The 21,315-nt window shown below is 59.4% G+C and overlaps 12 protein-coding genes across 12 annotated transcripts; 7 read left to right on the top strand and 5 right to left on the bottom strand.

Annotated features, from left to right (window-relative positions):
• Window positions 1–271: 271 nt before the first annotated feature.
• On the top strand, window positions 272–2,630 carry BDZ90DRAFT_280609 (hypothetical protein). Its single transcript, XM_025509295.1, has 2 exons — window positions 272–332; window positions 410–2,630. Exons 1-2 carry the CDS (start codon window positions 314–316, stop codon window positions 2,506–2,508), a joined length of 2,118 nt encoding a protein of 705 aa, XP_025361200.1. The 5' UTR covers window positions 272–313; the 3' UTR covers window positions 2,509–2,630.
• On the bottom strand, window positions 2,561–3,866 carry BDZ90DRAFT_233190 (N-terminal nucleophile aminohydrolase). Its single transcript, XM_025506548.1, has 3 exons — window positions 3,311–3,866; window positions 3,043–3,222; window positions 2,561–2,958 (listed from the first exon to the last, which is right to left on the bottom strand). The coding sequence occupies exons 1-3, from the start codon at window positions 3,536–3,538 to the stop codon at window positions 2,635–2,637; spliced, it is 732 nt and encodes a 243-aa protein (XP_025361199.1). The 5' UTR covers window positions 3,539–3,866; the 3' UTR covers window positions 2,561–2,634.
• A 679-nt stretch (window positions 3,867–4,545) lies between these two features.
• On the bottom strand, window positions 4,546–5,415 carry BDZ90DRAFT_233189 (hypothetical protein). The gene has a single exon (XM_025506547.1). The coding sequence runs from the start codon at window positions 5,357–5,359 to the stop codon at window positions 4,574–4,576; it is 786 nt and encodes a 261-aa protein (XP_025361198.1). The 5' UTR covers window positions 5,360–5,415; the 3' UTR covers window positions 4,546–4,573.
• Window positions 5,416–5,585: 170 nt separating this feature from the next.
• BDZ90DRAFT_221874 (hypothetical protein) lies at window positions 5,586–6,309 on the top strand (the record flags this gene model as incomplete). Its single annotated transcript, XM_025504500.1, has 3 exons — window positions 5,586–5,683; window positions 5,753–5,779; window positions 5,844–6,309. The coding sequence occupies 3 exons, from the start codon at window positions 5,586–5,588 to the stop codon at window positions 6,307–6,309; spliced, it is 591 nt and encodes a 196-aa protein (XP_025361197.1).
• A 73-nt stretch (window positions 6,310–6,382) lies between these two features.
• Window positions 6,383–8,123, top strand: BDZ90DRAFT_41836 (hypothetical protein). Its single transcript, XM_025509586.1, has 3 exons — window positions 6,383–6,773; window positions 7,088–7,501; window positions 7,566–8,123. The coding sequence occupies exons 1-3, from the start codon at window positions 6,538–6,540 to the stop codon at window positions 8,062–8,064; spliced, it is 1,149 nt and encodes a 382-aa protein (XP_025361196.1). The 5' UTR covers window positions 6,383–6,537; the 3' UTR covers window positions 8,065–8,123.
• A 634-nt stretch (window positions 8,124–8,757) lies between these two features.
• On the top strand, window positions 8,758–10,641 carry BDZ90DRAFT_221773 (NDE2, mitochondrial external NADH dehydrogenase; the record flags this gene model as incomplete). Its single annotated transcript, XM_025504493.1, has 3 exons — window positions 8,758–9,401; window positions 9,475–10,471; window positions 10,555–10,641. 3 exons carry the CDS (start codon window positions 8,758–8,760, stop codon window positions 10,639–10,641), a joined length of 1,728 nt encoding a protein of 575 aa, XP_025361195.1.
• A 23-nt stretch (window positions 10,642–10,664) lies between these two features.
• BDZ90DRAFT_233186 (hypothetical protein) lies at window positions 10,665–12,008 on the bottom strand. The gene is made up of 2 exons (XM_025506546.1): window positions 11,479–12,008; window positions 10,665–11,402 (listed from the first exon to the last, which is right to left on the bottom strand). Exons 1-2 carry the CDS (start codon window positions 11,657–11,659, stop codon window positions 10,720–10,722), a joined length of 864 nt encoding a protein of 287 aa, XP_025361194.1. The 5' UTR covers window positions 11,660–12,008; the 3' UTR covers window positions 10,665–10,719.
• A 1,138-nt stretch (window positions 12,009–13,146) lies between these two features.
• BDZ90DRAFT_221605 (MFS general substrate transporter) lies at window positions 13,147–14,715 on the top strand (the record flags this gene model as incomplete). The annotated part of the gene is made up of 2 exons (XM_025504486.1): window positions 13,147–13,985; window positions 14,070–14,715. The coding sequence occupies 2 exons, from the start codon at window positions 13,147–13,149 to the stop codon at window positions 14,713–14,715; spliced, it is 1,485 nt and encodes a 494-aa protein (XP_025361193.1).
• Window positions 14,716–14,985: 270 nt separating this feature from the next.
• On the top strand, window positions 14,986–16,854 carry BDZ90DRAFT_233182 (hypothetical protein; the record flags this gene model as incomplete). The annotated part of the gene is made up of 5 exons (XM_025506545.1): window positions 14,986–15,239; window positions 15,311–15,529; window positions 15,616–16,203; window positions 16,289–16,466; window positions 16,556–16,854. Coding segments are annotated over exons 1-5 (1,268 nt in total), but the record flags the coding sequence as incomplete, so codon positions are not given.
• Window positions 16,811–17,276, bottom strand: BDZ90DRAFT_280601 (Sm-like ribonucleo protein; the record flags this gene model as incomplete). Its single annotated transcript, XM_025509294.1, has 2 exons — window positions 16,997–17,276; window positions 16,811–16,923 (listed from the first exon to the last, which is right to left on the bottom strand). Exons 1-2 carry the CDS (start codon window positions 17,259–17,261, stop codon window positions 16,811–16,813), a joined length of 378 nt encoding a protein of 125 aa, XP_025361191.1. The 5' UTR covers window positions 17,262–17,276.
• A 210-nt stretch (window positions 17,277–17,486) lies between these two features.
• Window positions 17,487–18,501, top strand: BDZ90DRAFT_254002 (putative PRE3-20S proteasome subunit; the record flags this gene model as incomplete). Its single annotated transcript, XM_025507814.1, has 3 exons — window positions 17,487–17,537; window positions 17,632–18,207; window positions 18,303–18,501. The coding sequence occupies 3 exons, from the start codon at window positions 17,487–17,489 to the stop codon at window positions 18,336–18,338; spliced, it is 663 nt and encodes a 220-aa protein (XP_025361190.1). The 3' UTR covers window positions 18,339–18,501.
• On the bottom strand, window positions 18,414–20,925 carry BDZ90DRAFT_233179 (hypothetical protein). The gene is made up of 2 exons (XM_025506544.1): window positions 18,989–20,925; window positions 18,414–18,911 (listed from the first exon to the last, which is right to left on the bottom strand). Exons 1-2 carry the CDS (start codon window positions 20,799–20,801, stop codon window positions 18,460–18,462), a joined length of 2,265 nt encoding a protein of 754 aa, XP_025361189.1. The 5' UTR covers window positions 20,802–20,925; the 3' UTR covers window positions 18,414–18,459.
• Between the last annotated feature and the right edge of the window lie 390 nt (window positions 20,926–21,315).

Here is a 21,315-nt window from a genome sequence, read left to right as displayed (position 1 = left end):
TGAGGGGAGGGTTGATCAACGAACGAGTGTCGCTTGTGACGTCGAAGCGCCGAGCGTCCGTCTCGAGCTGTGTCTCTCTGTCGAGGGGCTTCAGCCGTCGAGTCGGGGGAAAACACGATGCCCCGCCGAGTCCACGTGGAGACTGCACTTGCTCTCGACGTTGGTCCGCCCGCTTGCAAGGCCGCTTGCTTGGTTGCTTTTCCGAGGTCCCATTGAGAATTTTGGTCAAGAGGCGCTCCAACGGCGGCAAGCAACTTGAAGCTTCCCGCCTCAACACATCACCATCACCAAACGAAAGTGACGTGTAGCAACCATGGTCAAGCCACCAAAGCGTACGTACCACACCGTCACCTCATCCTTATCAGCTCTCAACTGACCACCTTGAGTCCCCCTCATCTCGCACTCACAGGCGCATCTAAGCGCCAATCAACAAAGCAGCGCGCCAAGATCTCCAAGAAAGTGCGCGAGCACCACCGCAAGTCCCGTCGAGACGCTAAGCGCTCTACGCAATGGAAGTCAAAGCAGAAGGCCGATCCTGGAATCCCCAACTCGTTCCCATACAAGGAACAGCTACTTGATCAGATTCAGCAGAACAGGGAGAGGGAGCAGCAGAGACGGTTGGAGGAGGAGAGGAGAGCGGAATTGAGGAGGAATGGCGGAGTTGCCGAGGAGGAGGAAAGTGAGGGCAGCGAGGATGACGATGAGATGGTAGAGGGCGAAGAGGACGAGGACGAGGATATGGCGAACCTCCTCGCTCTCTCAGCATCTACTCGCTCCGCCCCTCAATACGAGGGCTCTCTGCCCTCCCTCCTGGAGGACGACAGCATCCAACATCTGGTCTTCGCCCTGGACGCGCGAGACCCACCTGCGTGGCGCTGCCGCTCCGTCGAGCGTCTTGCGGTTTCCAAAGGCAAGCAAGTTCACCTCGCCCTCACGCGGGCTGACCTTGTGCCGCTGGAGGCATTGACGTCGCATCTGCATGCCCTCAAAGGCGACAGCCAAGGGGCTTCGTCTTCCAAGGCGACGACCAGCGTCTTTGCCGTTTCGGACAGCTCGAAGGAGAGCGTCGCAGCTCTGGCAGACGGTATTGCGGGCGCAAGCAAGAAGAACAGCGAGGTGGGCATTGCCATCCTCGGTCTCGAGCACTCCGGCCGCTCTTCGCTGGCCTCTCACCTCCTCTCAGCATTGAGCGAGCGAGACGCCACCTCCGCGTCTACTGTGTACGACACCACCCATCTGCTTCCACCCCGTCGCAAGAAATCTGCTCCCGCCGCTTCCGCCGAAGATGAGGAGGATATGGACGACCTGTCCCTCCCTGCAGCCGCCGAGAAGTCTCGAGAGCAAGCCTCTTCCCCCTCGGACTTCCAGCAAAGACGCAACCGTGCTCTCGTCGCCCTACTCCGCAACAAGGGAAAGGTAGAAAAGATTGGAGACCCTGTCCCCCTGATCTGGGCACTCATGCCTCTTGTCCAGCACAACACAAGGGAGGACCTCATGTTCACGTGGAACGTGCCCGCCTTCGGTTCGGGAGCACCTATTGGCGCTCAGATGGACGAGGAAGAAGGCGACGACGAAGAAGAGGTGCAACACAAGCTCCTCGCAGCAGAGGCTGCCAAGGCCCAAGCCGATGCCAACGAGTTCTTGATTGGGCTTGCCCGCCAACAGGGACGAGCACGCAAGGGAGGTCTCCCCGACGTGTCTGCAGCCGCACGCGTCCTTCTGCGTGACTGGTGCAGCGGGTGTGTAGGGTACTACTCGTATGCGGAAGGGTGGATGAACCTCTCCAAGGATGAGAGGAGCAAGCTTGTTGAGCAGCTGGGGAAGGAGGTTGAGGAGGTGACACTACCGAGGAGGGAGTGGAAGAAGGCTTTTGTTGAGCATCAAAAGGCTAGGAGCGACTTGCACCCTAGTCCTGCTGTGGGCGAGGTTAGACTGAAGAGCGCCGGTGAAGGGGCAATTGCTCTTGGTAGGCCTACTTTCGATGGCCAGCCCTTCGCTGAAGACGAGCAGGAAGTCGATGATGCTGAGGCGGAAGCAGAGCAGTGGCAGCTCTGGGCCCCGCGCGTGTCGCAGGCCGCCTTCGATGCAGATGAGGACGATGAGGACGAAGACGACGACGAAGACGACGAGGAGTTCGAAGGCGATTCAGACACGCCTTCTGCCCTGGACTTCGCACTCGGCTCAGACGAGGAGGACGAGGAGCTCGACTCGGACGCTCTCGTTCCCTCAGGCGACGAGGACATCGATGAGGAAGACGACGACGACGACGACGAAGAGGAGCTCGAGGATGAGGAGGACGTCGAAGAGGAAAGCACCCCTGTCGTGTCGCACAAGGATCGTCGCAAGGCCGCCAAGCAAGGCAAGTCAGTGCCGGCACCAACGCCTGCCCTCGTCTCGACGCCGAAGCTCAAGGCTAAGGCCAAGGCCAATGCTGCTGGGACGAAGGAGAAGAAGCGCGTCCGTCTCGTGGAGCCCACAAAGGCTGAGAAGCGCGGTAGGAGGGCGTAAGATGATCGACGTACCGGCAGCATATGCAATGTAGACTTTTTCAGAACAGCATAGACGACGGACTGTGCGATCGAATGACTAGTGATTGAACTGAAGTCGACAGACCAATGTCATTCAGTCGCCTCGTCACTCCTCCATCCTATCCCCCCCACTCCCGTCTCCCGGTTGCTGGCCCGGCTGTGCCCCACTCTCCCCCTGCGTCGCCGTACCAGCACTGTCTCCCGCCGCGCCAGTCTCAGCTGCTGAAGGCTGGCCTGTAGCAGCAGTCGCGGCAGCTGCAGTAGCGGGCGCATTGACATTGGCTGCGTTCCTCCTCTTCTCCATCTTGTCCAGGTAGCGCTTGAGTTCTTCGCCTTCGACAAGTCGGAACTTCTGCGGCTTGGTGCCAGGGGCGACGTCACCATCCGAGCCGGGTCCAACGACGGCGACTGATACGCTTGCTGGCTCAAGCTGTTGGTGCGGTGCAGCAATCCCAATGTCAGCAAAGATTCCTTTCCGTCAGTATCTTGAGTCCTGGGGGCCACACCGACTCACCTCCTTGCCCTGCTGCAGTGTCTCCCTCAGCGCGTACAGCCCATGCATGACCACCTTGTCTAGGTCCGTCTCCTCCTTGTACTCATCGATCCGGCGCTCCAGGTACGTCTTTGCGGATTGACTGCGCGCGCCCAGGGACATTGCGTAGTATTCGAAGCAGGTGCCGACGGGGGAGAATTCCTGGCAAAGCGGCGGCACGGCAATAGAAGGGTAATGTCAGCGTATGATCTCACCGTGATGTTGGAATGCACTGTGAGCTGGTGCTCACGTAGAGGTGCGGTCCCAACGCATCATAGCCCGCCACAAGGAACCCAACACCGTACGGCCTCCTCCCATACTCCATAGTGTTCAGCTGCGCCCTGTCCGCCAAGGCTCCCGCCACCCTTGACAAGGGCAAAGGCCTCGAATAAGTCATGCGCGAGGAGAGAGCGAGCTGTCGCATCCAATTACTGAGTACCCTTGCATCGTTTGTGAGTCCGGCGAATCCGATGCCCATGTGGCTGTCGATGGTGAGGAGCTTCTGCTGATGTTCGGCCAGCTCAGAGGGTGCACGCTTCAAGGCTACGAGGACTGAGTGGGTCTTGCTGCGCAGTCCTACGACGGCGGAGCCTTGCTTGACAGCTTCCTGCGAGGCGAGGCGAGGCGAGAAGGAGGAGGATCATCGAGGGTCAGAGTCAGAGAGTCACTTCGGGCTCGCTCGCGATGCTGGTCAGCGTGCTAGAGTGGTACTCACCGTAGCATACTCGACCTGAAACAGTCTCCCATTGGGCGAGAAGGTGACCTGATCCTGGTCGTACGTCTGGCGGTACATGGTGGTGACGAGGGTGGTGGTGGAGTAGGTGAGAACCAACGTCGACGGACGAGCCAACGCGGCCCTTGACCGAGCGTCTCAACCCTCAGGCGAGATGAGCCACGGCTCCGATGCACGGGCCGCCCTCGTTGAGAATTGACGGTGAGAGCTGCTTTCACTTCCTCCCTCTCGCTCAGGCTCTGCAGATGAGATGTAAGTGGGAGACTTTGCCATTGATCAGGCTGGTTCTGACTGAAAGCTGCACAATCAGGAGCAGCATCGATTCGGCGGACCCGCCACCGTCGCTCATTCAGGAATACCTGCGGCAAAATGGGGCCGCCCAACAGGAAGGTCCCGCGGAAGTCAAGGTGCGTTGCACAGTTCAGAGGAGATTCGTTGCTTCAAGCTTACATGACCTGGGTCTTCTATCCCACCAGAATCCTTCTTCACTCCTTCAATCTCTCATAAGCACCCTGTCAGCTCAACAACAGCAAGGCGCCGCACCAAACTCATCTCTGCTGCGCTCCATCTCAACAGACCTCGCCTGCCTCCGCTGGCTGTCTCACGCCCTAGCGGACCACAAGGAGGCTGAAAAGAACAAAGTAGCAGAGATGAAGCAGGTAGTCGATGAGGCCCGACTTAAACTTGAGAACGCGAGATTGGAGGAGCGAGAGTTGAGGGAGGAGATTCGGAGGGAGGAGGCTGAGTAGCTGCGATGAGTTGCAACGTCAATGTGGTATGCTATGCTATTGAACCTTCATCGTCATCGTCAATTTCCATGCTACCGACCACGTCTGCTCCTGGTAGAAGCCAACGGATGGTCACGCTCGTTCTAGTCTGCCTCGCAACCCACTCAGGCCCTTCATCGCACGCAACCCAGTCCCCTTCCCTTGCCGCGATCCCATGCTCCCAGTCCCACCTTGCCTCTCCTGACAGGATCACCACACTACGCGGCGGCAACCAAAGAGTGAACTTCTCGTCTTTTCGCTGGAAGTCCATCGCAATCCCACTTCGCAGCGAGCAGAGCAGGATACCGTCACCAAAACGGGCGGGCAAGTCGATGTGTGGCGTAATGCCTTGCGAGGGGAGATAATGGTTGATGATAAGCTGGCGTGAGCGACAAGGCTGCAGTGCAGAAGACCTTTGCGATCGCAGAGGGAAGAAAAGGCTCATCGTCTTCTCGTCAAGCTTGCCCTCCAGGAGGCACTCGAGCTCACACACGAGCTCGTCTGCCCAGCCTGGTAAGCCTGATGAGGCGCTGCCGTCGTGCCCTTCTTTAGCGCGTCCAAAGAGCATGAATTGGTTGGATGTGTCTGCTGTTGATCGATCCAGCGGGTAACAGCTGTCCAGCTGGGAGATGAGACGCTGCTCTGTTGCTGACGACAGGAGATCGGGTAGGAAGAGAAGGCCTGAGATGGGAGGCGGTGTCAGGGCTGCCACTTTGCCGCTGGCTTGCTGCCCGTCATCGCTCGATGCTGAGAAGAGGGAGTCGTGCGACGTAGAGTGCCGCAATGAGTCGTTGACCATGCTGCATCTTTATCTCCACCCGCCCTAGAGTGAGATGAGGAGTCGCTTTGATGAGGCGTGAATGCGAAGAAGCCGTCTTCGTCGCCGTGCCTGAGCCTGCGTGTTGGACTGGCCCGAGCGAGAGGAAGCGTGCGTGAAGTGAGCGAGTGAGGCCCGCCCATCCGCCGCTCCTTAGCTCCCTTCACTCCGCTCCAATCCCACCATCTCAGCATCATCTTTGCCCAACATGGCTCTCAACTGGGCAATGGTAGACGCTGATGGCAGCAAGCCTGTGCCCTTGCCAGAGGAGAAGATCTGGCACACCGTCATCAAGTGCCAGATGAGGTGAGTCTGAGGCAGCGCGTGTGCGAGTGCATATATGCATGCTCACCAGCCGCCACTCCGCCCTCACAGCCTCGACTTTAAGGACAAGAAGGCCAAGTGAGTGATCGAGACAAGCGGTCAGATATCTTGCGGCCTGCTGACACCACTGAATTGCGCTCAGATGGGAAGCAAAGGGCACCGCCTTCGTGACAAACCAGCGAGTCGTCTTCCTTCGCCAACCAATGCTGCCCGCTCCGGCAGAGAACGACAGGGCATCCGAGCATCTGCGCTCCCTCAATGTCCCTCTGAGCAATCTCGTCGACTGTCGCTACATGATTCCCGTCTTCGCCGCACCTTACTACGAGGCCGGAGTGCTGCCCGTGCCCGGCGGCAACCTGCCGAACGAGGGACCTGGCGTCAACAAGGGCATCCTCAAGATCTGGTTTTTGGAGGGCGGCGGAAACTCGTTTCGAGATGCAGTTGAGGAGGTACGCAACCTGGCCAAGGGAGGGCAACACGGAGAGCAGCTGCGTGAGTTGGGTGAGGCGAGATGGGTTGAATGTATGCACCCTCACACCCCTCGCTCCTCAATCCCTACCTTGCACGCACAGCCGCCTACCAAGCTCGCCCGTCCGCAGGCGGCGTAGCAGCCCTGCAGCAGTCAAGCAACTATGCGGAGAGTGTGGGAAGTGTCGCAAGTGGCGCTGCAACGGCCACCTCCTCTCTAGGCGGCCGCACCGTAGGTGGCTCCGGCTCTTCAGCGGACACCCTCACTGGTGCAGGTTCCGCTGCCCTCGCAGGCCGGGCCTCTACGCGCGCCGGTGTCTCTCAGCTTGACCCCGAGGAGCTCGAAGCGGCCAAGGTAGCACTGCAGCATGAGGAGGCGGAGCGTGAGGCTATTCGACGTCAAGCTGAGAGAGACGATATGGCTCCGGGCGTCGAGGCTTCGTATTCTACTCAGACTCAAGGTCACCTTGAGCGAGAGCGTGCTGAGGAGCATGACCTGCCCCCAGCATACGGCGCCACCTCGCCTGCTGTCACGACCTTTGTCCGATCTTCCTCATCCTCTCAACGTAGCGAGCACGGTAATTCAGCGGCCGACGGCAATCAGGTGAGAGGAAGCGGCAGTGGCAGCGGTTTCAACGGAGCACGAGCCAGAGAAGCGGTCATTCTCCTGCTAAGGTCGGCCGAGGGCCGTGATCGAGCACTGGTGAGTCCCACGAGGGTAGCGAATGACGACAGCTTCATCTCATGCTCCCGTACTGACTTGCCCCGTTCGGTCACTCCCGCTTGCTCGATCCAGCAACTCATTCACGGTCTCGCCCTCCTGACGCACCGCTCCTTTGGCTCAGTGCGCCGCCCGCGCTTCTGGGGTCTCTGGCCTGTTCCTCACGTTCTCTTCCTCCTCTTCCCTCGCTACCTCAGGCGCGAGACGCTTAGGCGGGTATATATCGGTGGGGAAGCGGCGGAGAATCTGAGGAAGGTGCTGCTCCTCTCAAAGTGGATCATGGAGGCAGCTGGAAGGATTGCGGAGCAGGGAAAGAGTGACCAGGGAGAAGAAGTGAAGGGCAAGCAAGCAGAAGCGGGACACACGTCACGGTCAGGCCCTGACGGTTTCAATCAGCTGGAGGTCGATGCGATACAAGAACCGACACTTTGGCACCATCGACTTGAGGGAGCAGTCGAGGTCCTCACGGTCTGTGGCGAAGCGGCGGACGTGGCCGCTTTCCTTGGCGGATCGAGCGTCGTCTGGAGAATAGCGAGAGCAGGATACACCGAAGCGGGCCACAAAGCATTGAGAGCAAGACAAAGGAGAGGTCTCGAGCGATTAGCGCTAGGGTGAGCAGCGGCGGTGCGAGCAAGCGTACGATTGGCGCTGACCTGAATGCCCCTTTCTGCGCAGCTTCGAGCTCGTCGCCCTGCTCCTTCAACTCTACACCCTGTCCATGGCTCGCAAGAGATGCAGAAGAGCGCTGGGGCGCATTCATCGTCAATCACTCCTCCTCACCGATAAGCTAGCAGATGCCCAACAAGCAGCAGCAGCACTTGCGTCAGCACATCCCCGCACGGGTGCTCCTCAACCCCTCATTTCCTCCTCACCGCACCTCTCTCACCTTCATCCCCCACAATTGCGTCTACATCGCCACACCTCCAGTCGCCCCTCCTCATCCCCGGTCGAAACAGCCATGCAAGACCTCGACTCCGCCGAGTCGTGCTTCCAGCGGGTACGCCACTCGATCAGTCAAATGCTGCTCGAGACGCGCGTGGCTGCTTGTGAGGCTGTCTTTGCTGGTGCGGAGCTGCTGTTGCCGAACAGTGAAAAGGAGGGGCTGGAGGCTTGGACTGCCCTGTTGGCTGGGGGTGCGGGAATGCTCAAGAGCTGGCGCGAGGAGATGTCGTAGAGCTGCAGCTTCGACTGTTCATCTTTCTCCTGTACCCCACAAACCCCACGCCCAGCTTCGCCCTCACCTCACCTTCAATTGCCGTCTTCTCGTCACCTCATTTTGACGCCGAATCTCATCAATTTACCTGGCCGAGTGGCCCTCCTTCACCCTGAAACGAACGCCGATGGCGAAGCGAACACGCCGATGAACCGCGACGACATGTCGATGAATTCTCAACACCCGATGGAGGGGCTGTTGGCCAAAGCCCACTCGCTGGGGTTACACTCGCCTTCGCTGTCGATTCCCGGTTCCCCGTCGACGATTGAGATTGCCGTATGCCACATCTTAGCCTAGCCGCGAGGAAGAAAGCATGACATTGATCGCCCAGCAGTGGTTGAGCTTCCTTGCCTCGCCTTGAGCCCTGCAGCCCCTTCGACGGATCGCCGCCGCTCATTGCCCTGCTTTGCCTCGCGTTGCCGCACCTGCGCCTCGCAGCGGCGGGTCGATTTTTTTGAACTGTTGGGCAATTGGGAATCGCACGACTCGACTCGACTCGACAGACCAAAGCCCAGGAACAGACGAGGCGACGACGACGGGCCAATCAAGGAGGCCGAATCGAAATCGCAGCATCATCGTCAGTCCGCCCTTTCTTCTTCATCACCAACCACCACTCAACCCTCTCTCCCTACTTCTTCCTCGCCCATCATGGCTATGGCCGCTGCTCGATCGACGGCATCGTCGACGGCCCTCGTCAGGCGCAGCCTTATCGCCGCGCCCGCGGTTGGCTCTGCCTCGCAGTCGCGAACCTTGTTCTTCTCGTCTCGATGGAGGGCCGCCCCTACCGTCAGCAGCGGTGCTGTCGCTGGAGCTCAAGGTGTAGCTTCTGTCAACCCTTCCTCTTCATCGTCCTCCTCCTCCAGCGGCGGCAGCAATGGCGGCGGTCGCCCCCGTCGTGGCTTCTTCACGCGGGTCAAGCGAGGCATCTACGCCACTACTGCATTGTCATTGGGAGCCTTTGGCTACTATGCGTACGAGGCGAACAACCCGCCCGACCAGCTGCCGCAAGATCCCAAGCTCAAGACGATCGTCGTCCTCGGCTCGGGATGGGCGGCCACGTCGATGCTGCAGAACATTGACACGAGGAACTACAATGTCATCGTCATCTCGCCTGCCGACTACTTCCTATTCACGCCGCTGCTTCCCTCTGTTACAGTAGGGACTATCAATGGGCGATCCATCGCTCAGCCTACTAGGCAGACGGTTCGCTTCGGTGCTAGGGAGGTACAGTGTCTCGAAGCTGAGGCTACCCATGTCGATGTCAAGGCCAAGACGGTCACCTTTGAGGACAAGTCTGAGTGCGTGCGGCGGAGAAGCATGAAGCGTAGTTTCCGAAGGACAAAAGCTGACCCACCCTGCTTGGCCACACAGAATCCACGGCTCCCTCGGAACGGTCACGATACCCTTTGACTACCTCGTCTACTCGGTTGGAACGGCTCCCCAGACCTTCGGCATCGACGGTGTCCGCAAGCACGGATGTTTCCTCAAGGAGCTCCGCGATGCCGAGAAGATTCGCAACCGTCTCATGGACTGTGTCGAGTCTGCCTGCATTACCGGCCAGCCGCAGTCTGAGGTGGATCGTCTGCTCCACACAGTCGTCGTCGGCGGTGGTCCCACCGGTGTAGAGTTCGCAGCAGAGTTGCGCGACTTTGTGGTCGAGGATCTGAGCAAGTGGTATCCGGAGATCGCAAATAGGGTGAAAGTCACTCTCGTCGAGGGCCTGCCGAGCATTTTGCCCATGTTCAGCAAGAAGCTCGTCGAGTACACGGAGCACGAGTTCTCCCAGCAGGAGATCTCTGTCCTCACCAAGCACATGCTCAAGGACGTCGACGAGACGCACGTGACTGTCCAGAAGCCAGATGGGACGATGGACAAGATGCCGTACGGCCTGTTCGTCATGGCGGCGGGCAATGGGCAGAGGGAGATCACGAGGGACTTGATGGCTCAGCTGCCTGAGAGCCAGAAGAACCGACGAGGACTGGAGGTGGACGACCATATGCGTCTCAAGGGGATGGAGGAGACCATCTTCGCCCTCGGCGATTGCACGGCTACCCCGTACGCGGCTACCGCTCAATCGGCGAGCCAGCAGGGCAAGTGGCTGGGCAAGCGCTTCAACCAGATGGCTCGCATTGATGATCTTAATGAGGCGGTTGCGCTGGCGCAGAAGGAGGGCAGGTGGGATGAGGTGCCCACCTACCAAAAGATGCTCAAGAAGGCCGAGAAGCTCAAGCCCTTCCACTACTCGCACGCGGGTGCGCTGGCGTACATTGGTGGGGACAAGGCGATTGCGGATCTGCCGTTCATGAACGGAGAGGTCTCCATTGGTGGTGTGGCGACATTCGTTGCTTGGAGAGGAGTGTATTTCAGCGTGAGTAGGTGGAGCGCTCCGCTTTCTCCCCTTTCTCTCGCCGCCATTCGCTGACCCATCTCTTTTCGTCCCGTCCTGCACAGAAACTCTTCTCGCTGAGGAATCGCGTTCAAGTAGGCGCCGACTGGCTCCATGTCAAGGTCTTTGGGCGCTGTGTCACACGAGAGTAGGCTCTTGGCCTCCCCCTTCTCTTTCCTCTTGTACTGCTTTCCTCAATAGATTGGTTTCCTCTGCGCGCTACACATGCATCATCTCCTCGCCGTCCCTCCGTTGTTCCAGAATTCCCTCTCCTCCCCACTCGCCCCCTCCGGCAGACGGAAGAGGTTACATCTAGCCTTGAATGCCTGCAAACTGCGCTGTCGCACGATGGAGTCGACCGTCTCCTCGTTGTGCAGCATACGACGCAGCGCCTCTTCGCTCGTCTCTGCCCGTGAACGTGATGGGGGCTCAGTTGGGGAGGAGCTGACCTGAAGCCTGCGGCCGCCTGCTGATTGGGACGAGCCTGCTACTCTGGCGGCATCGGCGTCCAATAGCGAGGAATCGTCTGCTTCCCTTCTCTGCCTCTGCACATCCTCCGCTGCCTCCCTCACCCTCTGCAGGTCGGCATTCGCATCTACGGTCGCGGTACAGAAGCGAATTACTTCCTGCCTGCCACGCCAGTATCCCGTGAGCTCGCGCCACAGCTCGAGGCACGCTGCAGGGGGCAGGGAGCCGTATGTCGAGGTACCTAGGTCAGAGGGACGTGCGGGTGGTTGAGAGGCTTGAGCTTGGGCTTTGTCGTTCGACGGGGAGAGGTAAGGCGAGGAAGAGGAGTGGGGGTCATACAGCAGGCTTGGGGAGTGAGTCAACCCTGAGGAACGTGAGCGCGCCAAGGCTCTGTTGAGGCGAGTTGTGACCCCGTCGTCTAGTTGGCGATATTGACGCATGAGCTCTGGCGAGGGCAAACAAGGGGAAATGATTAGCACTCTCTGTGTACCTTCTCCGGGCATGCATTGCTCTCGGCTTACCTCGAAATGCGCCCACATCGTAGCAGACTTCAGGTCCCAAGTCCTTGACGCTCTCCGGCGTCTGTGGCACGGGCTGCCTCGGCGCTATCGGCTGCTGCGGTGCTGCTGGCGTCTGCTGAGCATCGAGCGTGTGAGCTGATGAGGAGGAAGAAACGCTCATGCGGGGCGAGTACCAAGACATGGCTGGTGGCGCTCGCTTGATGGGGGAAGATGAGCGATGAGGGCAGCCAGAGATGGCGGACTGAGCTCACCTCAGGCCGGAGCTGACATCGAGCGTCCGAGGCTGCAGCTCACCACGTGGGGCGCGCTCCTTCCTCCTCCACTCACCGAGCTCTCAACCTCCGCTCATCCTTATCGCCCGCCTGTTCGTCTATGCCACAATCACGGCGACTTGCTGCCAATCCACTGTCCAACCTCTCAACCTGGGTTAGGCGAAGTACGTCAATCTCGATTCTCGAAATAACAGCAGCACAGTCCCCTTCTCCCCCTGCCTACCTCGCAATGGATAGCATGGTTTGCCAAGATCCAATCTGCAAAAGCAGCAGGCGTCATTAAATTGTCCGCCAAGACGCCGTATCGGACGGACGGGCGGATTGCGTGCGGCGGCGGCGGCGGCGGCGGCGGCGGCGGGTGCGAAGCGAAGGCAGAGCAATCAGGAAGGGAGGGAGGGTCGCTACCCGGAAATTGTGAAACGCATTACCACTCGGGAAGGGCAAAAGTGCGTCCAGACCTCCAAGATGATGAATCTCTCATCGCAGTTCTTCCACCTTATCGCAGAGCCTCAGGCTTCAAGGAGATGCAGCGAGTTGCAAGGAGCAAACGTGAGAGCAGGCGGGCAGACCTGTTTCCCGACAAAGGCGAGGCACCGTAGGCAGTGTAGGGTGGTACGTGGTACTGATCCGACTTGGCGTCCCGACCTTGCGTGCTGATGCAACGGAGATCCAGGTCTCTCACGGTTGACCAGCAGCAACAAGTCTGAGATTGGGAATCGTAGAGAGGGTGGAGCCCCCTCCCTCCTCCTTGCACGATGAGGGTGAGCAAACACAACACTTTTCACGGCACGGAGGGGAAAGATAGCGTCCAGATGGCAATTTTTGCGCCAAGCTCCCTCTTGTTTCTTGGCGTTGAATGGCAAGATTGGATAAAATGGTACGAGAATCTCATCGTTCTCGCCGCATCTCTGATCCTCACCACCATCGTCGTCTTGGCTCGCACCCCACAACACCTCGCAATCGCAACGGATTTGTCGGACCTCCGCTCATCACCGCAACGACGCCACGACCTTCTCACGACCCAGCCACTCTCGTTCGAGTAAACGCCAAGGTACCAAGATAAGACGCTAACCCACTGCAAGCCCAAGTGCGTCGCTCACGATCCGCAATGACGCCGCGCCAAGCCGAGACAGGGGCCGCAGCCGTACCGTCGCCGCCGCAATCCGGAGAGGGCACTCCCGACCCGTATTCAGGCTTCACGACACCTACATATGGCGGCGATGAGATCTCTCCCTCCTCTTCTTCTCCCTCGCCACAACACATTCCTGTGCTACCCTCAGACCGAAGAGGAAGTGACACTACCACAATGACCGAGACTCCCTGCGCCACCATGGTCAACACGAAGGCCCCCCCCTCTCCAGTAGACACGCCGCGTAAGGGGAGCATCAGTGAGAAGATGTACGACCACCATGAGGCCTTGAGTGGAAAGGGCGACGACGGACAGAAGCCCACGTACATAGACTGGGCCGAGTACGAGGGGGAGCATCCCTGGTCCTGGCCTGAGCGAAGCAAATGGTTTGGCCTGGGCGTTGCCATTCTCTTCAACTCATCGACAGCAATGAATGCCACAGGCTACTCGACCACTACCGAGCAAGGCACCCGCGAATTTGGGCTGGACGACATTGAGTGGCTCACAGGCACTACGGCCTACATGGTCCCTGTGGCCCTCGCCCCCCTCTTCCTCTCTCCGCTCTCTGAGGTCTTTGGACGACGCAATCTCTGCCTCATTACCATCTTCATCTACACGATGATGTATCTCCCTCAAGCCCTGGCACCCAACTTCGCCTCCATCATCGTGGGCCGCATCATCCAAGGCGTGGCGGGGAGTGTGGGCAACACCATGGTGGGAGGCTTCGTGGCTGACCTCTGGCCCAAGAGCAAGCGCTCCGTCCCCATGAGCTTCTTCGTCCTGATGGTGATGACCTCACAAGGCATCGGCTCGACCGCATGCGCATGGACGGTGCAGTACCATAGCTGGCGGATCATCTTCTGGTGGCAGGCGGCCGTCGCTCTTGCTACCTTTGGAGTCATGTGCATCTGGCTGCCCGAAACCAGGGCAGATGTGCTGTTGGCTTGGAAGGCGAAGAAGTTGACCAAGGAGACGGGCAGGACGCACTTTGCCAAGGGCCACGATGAACACGTGAGCATGCTGCAGACCATCAAGCACAACTGCTCGAGGCCGGTCTTGTTCTTCACCACGGAGCCCATCGTAACGTCGCTTTCGCTTTGGGGAGGGTGAGTGCCGCGGTGCCACAAAATCGATGTGGAGAATCATGGTCCCTGACAACTTCCTCACCCTCCTCCTTGACTTGCGCACAGCTTTGTATGGGCCGTCGTCTTCCTCTCGCTCCGCGGCGTCAAGTACGTCTTTGCCCCCTACGGCCTCTCCGCGGCCCTCAAGTCCACGACACTCATGGCCTACGCTGCTGGCGGTCTGCTCGGCTTCTTCTCCAACCTGCACGGCGCTCGCATCTACAGTCGAGCCCTCGCCAAGGGTAAAGCCCGTCCCGAAACCCGCTTGATCTGGTCCATGCCCGCCGCGGTACTTACCGCGGCCGGCCTCTTCTGGATGGGCTGGACGGCCAGGGAGAGTATCAGTATCGCCGTACCCATCATCGGATTCATCGGATTCGCCTGGGGCAACTACATCATCTACACCTCGGTGCTCGTATACTTGGCCGACTGCTTCGAGACGTACAGCAGTAGCGCTATTGCCTGCCAGGCTCTGATGCGTAATGCCACTGCGGGCGTACTGGCCGTAGCGAGTGACCCGCTCTACTTGAACTTGGGAGTGGATAAGGCGCACACCATGTTGGGTGCTATCGCGGCGGGTCTGGGCGCAGCGCCCTTTGTACTGTATATGTTCGGACCTCAGATTCGGAAGCGATCGAGGGTTTGCACTCGCTTGGCTAGGGAGGAGGAGGAGAAGAAGGCAGCTGAGCAGGGGGCGAAGCAGGTCGCCTAGGCGGGCGAGGTAGACGGCACAGATAGATACAAGGCGAAAGCCATTTCAACATCAACAGTCTGATAGAATTTTCACCGTCCCAAAATACAAAGTGCTACGTAGAGATGTACAATAGCAGCTGTCCATGACAGAGCGAGGGTGAGTGGACGAGCGCCTTTGCCTACGAATCCGCCCTTTGCCCGCGCCACGTGAGCGAGCCGCCAGTCCGCTCTCAGAGAGGGCCAGTGCGGGCGGGCATCGATCGTTGGCGCAGACGCACACAGCCTCCGGGACGGCCGAGCGTGCATTGCTTCATTACTTGCTTCCCTTGCTTTCGCATCTCAATATCCCAATCTTCATCAGCCTCGAATCGACTCGCGAGCAGCTCAGCTAGTCATGTCATATCCAGGCCAAGGCGGACATCACTACCAGTCCACACATGGTGGAGGAGGCTATGGAGGAGGCGGAGGATATCCTGGTGGAGGAGGATATGGTGGAGGAGGAGGATTCCCTCAACCTCCCCAGGGCTATGCGCAGCCTGGATAGTGAGAGGCGACTCGCTGAGTGCTGAGCTCTTGATCTCAAACTGAATTTACTCCCCCCCTCTGCCTCGCAGTGGTGGAGGCTACGGTGGGGGCGGCTATGGTCCACCTCAAGGAGCCCCTCCCCAGCAGTATGGTGCCCCACCTGGCCCCCCTCAAGGCTACGGTGGTGGAGGGTACGGGGGCGGCGGCCGTGCCCCAGGCGGGGGCGGCCCTCCTCCCGCATATGCCAACATGCAAATCAACTCTCATATCCCGCAGGGCACACAGATGCACCAGGGCCAGCAATACCAGTGCGTCCTCACATCGAGGGCTTGAGAGCAACTGGTTTCGGCCCGCCGGCTGACCCTCCTCTGACACCTCGATCTTCCACGCACAGATACTCATCCATGACAGGCAAGCGTAAAGCCCTCCTCATCGGCATCAACTATCGCGGCACATCCGCCGAGCTGCGTGGCTGCTGGAATGATGTCGAGAATGTCAAGCGCTTCATCATGTCGCGCGGCTACAAGGAGGAGGACATGGTCATCCTGACCGACAACAGCAACGACCCACGCTCCATCCCCACCCGTCAGAACATGACGGCTGCGATGCACTGGCTGGTACGCGGAGCCCAGCCGGGTGATGCGCTTTTCTTCGAGTACTCGGGGCATGGTGGGCAGGCCAAGGCGAGTCAGGGGGACGAGGCAGATGGTATGAACGAGACTATCCTGCCGCTGGACTTCCAGAGGGCAGGCCAGATGGAGGACGATGAGCTACATGCTATCATGGTACGCCCCTTGCCCATGGGCTGTAGGTTGACGGCCATCTTCGACTCGTGCCACTCGGGCACGGCCCTCGATCTCCCCTACGTGTACTCGACGTCAGGAAACATCAAGGAGCCCAATGTCGTTGCCGGAGTGGGCAAGGGATTGATGGGCGCTGCAATGAGCTATGCGCAGGGTAATGTGGGAGGAATGCTCAAGGGGTGAGCCCGCCAATGGCGAGAAGACATAATCAGGCCGAGCAAGATCGAGAGCTGACGCTTGTTTAACTGCTTCTACGCCGCACAGCCTCATGGGCACATTCAACGAAGCCCGCAACTCAGAGTCAGCCGAAGCCTTCACCAAGCAGAACCGCAGCGCCCCTTCGGACGTCATCATGCTGTCGGGATGCAAAGACTCGCAAACGTCGGCGGATGCCGTCGAAGCGGGCAAGGCTACGGGAGCGATGAGCTGGGCCTTCATCAAGGTGAGCGGCACGCAGAGCGGAATAGGAGGTATTTGAGCTGCATTGGAAGCTGACAAAGGTGATACACCGTTCGTCGTTGTGCCGCACAGGTGCTCAGCGAATACCCGCAGCTGAGCTACATCCAACTGCTCAATGCTTGTCGAGATGTCCTGGCGGCAAAGTACTCACAGAAGCCGCAGAGTGAGTGGATCAAGGGCAATGCTTTCCGTATCGTGATGACTGACTAGCCTCCTTTTACGCGCCTCTTTCTCAGTGTCGAGCTCGCATCCCATCGATCTCAATCTTGCCTTCACTATCTGAAGGCGCCAGCTCCCCTCCGTCTCCTGTCCATCTATATGCGCCTCTCAATGTACCCTTGCCGTGATGTTATCGCGTGGACTGTCACTGCTGCTGATGTCGCTATGTGAAAACTCGTCTGTGGTGCTGAGCCATCCTATGTCCTCGAAGGCGGTGAAATCTGGAAGAGAGAGCAAGGCATGAGCGTGAGCCACCTTCCATTTTGCCGCCCATCATCATCACGCCACGCCAACCCACCAGGATAACTCCATCACCCCTGACATAGAGCATCTCGCTACTACGCTTGACGCTTCTGAGCTGTTCCGTCCCCTGCTCAAGGTACCAAACCGTCTCGTCGACGTTGGCGAGGACGAGATTGCCGTGTCCATCGTACGCGTGGAGGGTACCGCGCAGCTCTCGGTCTCCACGGAGCTTGACGTAGACTCGCTCCGAGAGGGAGAGGCGAAGCAGGTCGAAGGGCTCGCTGATTGGTTGAGTAAGGGAGGAGGTGGTAGCCATGGTAGTGATGTGGAGTGGAGTGGAGTCGAGCTGGGATGGGAGAGCGAAGTTGATCCTCGATGTTGGAGCAGCGGAGCGAGCGGACAGACGGACGGAGAGGCGATCGTGTGTGGCACGCGGTTCCGAGGCAGGCCGTCACTCGACGACGACTCGAAATACGCGTGGCCCATGCTCAAGCGGCTCACCTTCGTCTCTCTCTACCTTACCATCGCAACTCTAGACAAGATGGACCCAGTCGACGTTTCTCGCCTCAAGGAGGGCGAGGTCAACCTTGGAGTGAGTAGGACCGTCTGCAATAGCAGTAGCAGCTCTTCCTCGGCCTCTCCTTGACTGCATATACTGACCTCTTCGTCAATCGCCTCCGCTGCAGACCTCAATCATGGCAGTCTCCTACAACGGCGGCGTAGTCCTCGGGGCCGACTCTCGCACAACAATGGGCAGCTACATTGCCAACCGTGTAACAGACAAGCTCACCCACATCTCCGACAGGATCTACTGCTGTCGCTCCGGCTCAGCGGCCGATACCCAGGCCGTAGCGGACGTAATCACCTACTACCTAGACATGTACGGCGTCGAGTCCGAGTCTGGACACGTGGGTACGGAGATGGCTGCCAACTTGTTCTCTCAGCTCGTCTACGGTAATAAGGATCGTCTGAGTGCGGGCATCATTGTGGCCGGATGGGACAAAAAGAAGGGAGGGACAGTCTTCAATGTCCCACTCGGTGGGGGTGTCTTCCAGCAACCTTGGGCTATCGGAGGGTCAGGGTCAAGCTATATCTATGGATATTGCGACTCCACCTGGCAGCCCGGATGGGGAAAGGAACAGACGCTCGAGTTTGTCAAGAATGCTTTGAGCCTGGCTATGAGTCGTGATGGGAGTTCGGGGGGTACGATTAGGATGGTGGATATTACCGAGGAGGGGGTGACGAGGCATTTCATTCCTGGCGTAAGTGGGCGCGAGAGGAGATCACTGGAGTGAAGTACAAGAGGCGGCGTTTGACTGACATGATCTTACCCCGCCTCCATGCCCCGCCCATACAGAACGAGCTGCCGGAGCTCTCGGCCAAGCTGGTATAGACTTGCGCCGTCTCCGGAGATCAAATACAGAGCCACACATTTACGCACGCAGGACCGGTCGCTCATCCCTTCGCCTGACATGCTGACTTGATTTTCTGATTGCAAGACAAAGCGCACCATGCTAATCCTCCTGCTGCTCCTCACTATGCCCTGTTGTCCCCTCCCTCGGCGCCCGATGCGTAACGAACAACCCCAGACTCGCCACACAAGCCATCCCTGCAAACCCAGCCTTGAAGAGCCAGACCGCCTCAGGCCATTTCCTCGCCAGACCCGCACCATACACCAGACTAGTGATGAGCGGCATGGTGGCGTACACTGCACTGCAGAGGACCTGATTCGCTGCCAGGGCGCGAGATTGATCGTGGTTCGAGTGGGCCGACTGGGGAGAGGAGACCGAATTGACGATGAGGGCTGTTCGAACTGATGTTGCTCCGGAGGCGAGTTGAATGCCCACGATGCCCAGGCAAAGGAAGAGCCAGGGAGAGAATCGGGCTGGGGTGCTGCTGTTCGAGGAGGAGAGGCGGTTGGAGAGGGCTAGGGTAAGGAATGAGCCCGTGGCGAGGGCGTAGGAGCCTGTCATGGGTGAGTAGGGGAAGACTAGTCAGCTTGGCGTGATCGACAGGCTTACGAAGCAGCGCGCCGTGACTCACCAACCATCAGGAAGATGTCGAGCTTTCCGCGCTCCTCTGCCTTGGCCACAGCAGTCGTTGACGTGAACTCAGAGCTAGCGTCCTCTTCGCGCGGCGCGCCATTGGCCACGCCATTGCTTTCGTTCTCTTGGGCCGCCCCACCTAGCAGCGGCTCTTCCTCCCCCCTTGCCTGACTCCCATTCGCCTTCTTCCTCGCCCTCTCCTTCCTCCGTCTCTTCTGTTCACTCCTCCGCCTCTGCACATGCGCAGACACCCACCGTCTCGCGGCTGCAACCGCTGGCGGGAAGACGGCTGTGAGGAAGAGGGCTCTACAGCCCTGCAGGAGGGAGACGAGGTAGCCATTGGAAAGGACGTCGAAGCCCAGTACGTCGGAGTTGTACAGCAGGAGCATGGGGACGAGGAAGACTTGATAGATTTCCTCCAGCACGACGATGAGGGCAAGATTGGGTAAACGCCAGTCCAGGCGTGCGTTTGGGTGGGAGCGGCGAGGGGCGAAGATGGCGAGAGGTGCGAGGAAGTTGAGGCGACGCAACCAAGCCCTGCTGCGACTGATGGGTTCTGTGCCAAGGTCAGTGGCCGTCCAGGCTGACTGGTCGTCTGAGCCGCCCGTGTCGCTGGGTTGGTAGCTTGCCCGTCGAGAAGCGGGCTGGCGTGCTTGCTCCTCGTCGCCGTCTGCTGCGGGGCCGTCTTGCTGCTGCTGCTGCTGGCTCTCCTCCGCCTGCCTCTGGCCCGCATCCCCATGGCCCCGCGCCTCTCTTCCCTCCGTTTCAGCGCTGTGCTCCCAATCGTCAATGAAGGTATGCATCCGATGGCGCTTACTCTCCGGCACCAGCACGAGAACATAGAAGAACGTGAGCGCCGCAAGACCCACAGCGACGTAGAAGGGTGCAAAGAATTGGCCCGTGATCGCAGCAAGGAATCCACCGAGTGTAGAGGAGGGGAAGGCGCCGAGCTGGCCTGCTCCATCTATGAAGCCTAACGCAGCCGCGCGTTGTGACTCCGTCGTCGTGTCTACTACGTAGCTCTGCAGTCCTACCTTAAGTGGGCCTGCCGCGCTTGCCTCGAGGCAGACAATGGCGATTGCCAGCACGGCTGCGCCGGCATATGGGGAGGGGAGGGCGACTGCCAGTCGAAAGGAGGCAAAGCCCAGCGCCAGCCCTAAGCAGGGGATGAGGAGCATGGGCTTCCTTCCCACTCGGCGTGACAAGCGGGTGACGCGGTTGAGCAGCACGAGGGCAACCAGCGCCCCACCGGTCGCCATCGCTGCCGCGTAAGCCGAAGTCGTCTTGGCGACTTGAGGATCATTACACTGCGGCGGGTGAGGCAATGTGGGCGGATTGGGAATGTTGATGCCCAGCAGTGTGAGCCTACCCTTGGCCTCGTCTGCTTCTATTCTTCCGCCCTCGTACACCTCGCACACCAGGTAGGTGTAGACCTTGAACATACTCGCGAGAGGGAGACCTTGCACCAGACTTGTGAGAAAAGAGACCGCCGCCATAAAGTACGGCGAGGGAGTGCCGCGCCCGAAGACTCTGCGGGCCTCGTGGTACACCTCTCCTGCTCCACCGGCGAAGGATGCTTCGGATGGGGCTCCACTGGAGGCGCGTGAGGAGAGACGTTGTAGGTAGGAAGGGCGGGAGGGATAAGAGGGAGGACGCGACTGGGTGGCAAAGTCGTGCGAGCGAGGGGCATTTGGGTCGTTCGAGGGGGAGGTGGGCGAAGAGGAGGAGGCTGTTGCTTGCTGCCATCGCATAAGAGAGGAGCGACGTCGATTTGGTTGTCTACGCGTGGGCGAGGGAGGACCTTGCGCCATGCTGCTGCCTTGCGCGCCTTGAGTGCTTCCCTCTCCACTCCCAGATGGATCTTGCCTCGATGTCATCCAATCTTGCGCTGATGCTGAGCTGCGCACTTTGATGAGCGGATGAGTGAAGCAAAGGTGGAAAGACGAGGGTCTTGATGCCAAATCTCCGTCGTCCGCCCCTCTTCTCCACCCGACATCCACTCACCTGCGCCGCATCTGCCGCTCGTCCTCGCCTGTCCAATGTCGGCCTCGATTCCCTTTCCGTCCCTGCCGCTCAAGCTGGAATAGACCTTCTTTGTCCCCATATCGAGCCGCTGTTGCCTCTCTGCCGATCACATTAGGGACGAGGGGCCGCAGATCGTCAACATGGCCGCCCCACCTTCAACTCCTCCTCCCTCCTTCTCCTTCGTCTCCCTCGCTGGACCCTCGAATATGCCTCGAGCGTCAGCATCTGGAGCATCTCCAGGGAGTGGTACCGGTCGACGCGCCAAGCGTCATGCGGCTGAGGCAAACCAACGATTGGCCG

This window comes from Jaminaea rosea (genome assembly GCF_003144245.1).
Source record: "Jaminaea rosea strain MCA 5214 unplaced genomic scaffold BDZ90scaffold_10, whole genome shotgun sequence".
Taxonomy (NCBI): domain Eukaryota; kingdom Fungi; phylum Basidiomycota; class Exobasidiomycetes; order Microstromatales; genus Jaminaea; species Jaminaea rosea.
The sequence above is the reverse complement of the archived record's forward strand: the minus strand, read 5'-3'. Positions and strand labels throughout refer to the sequence as shown.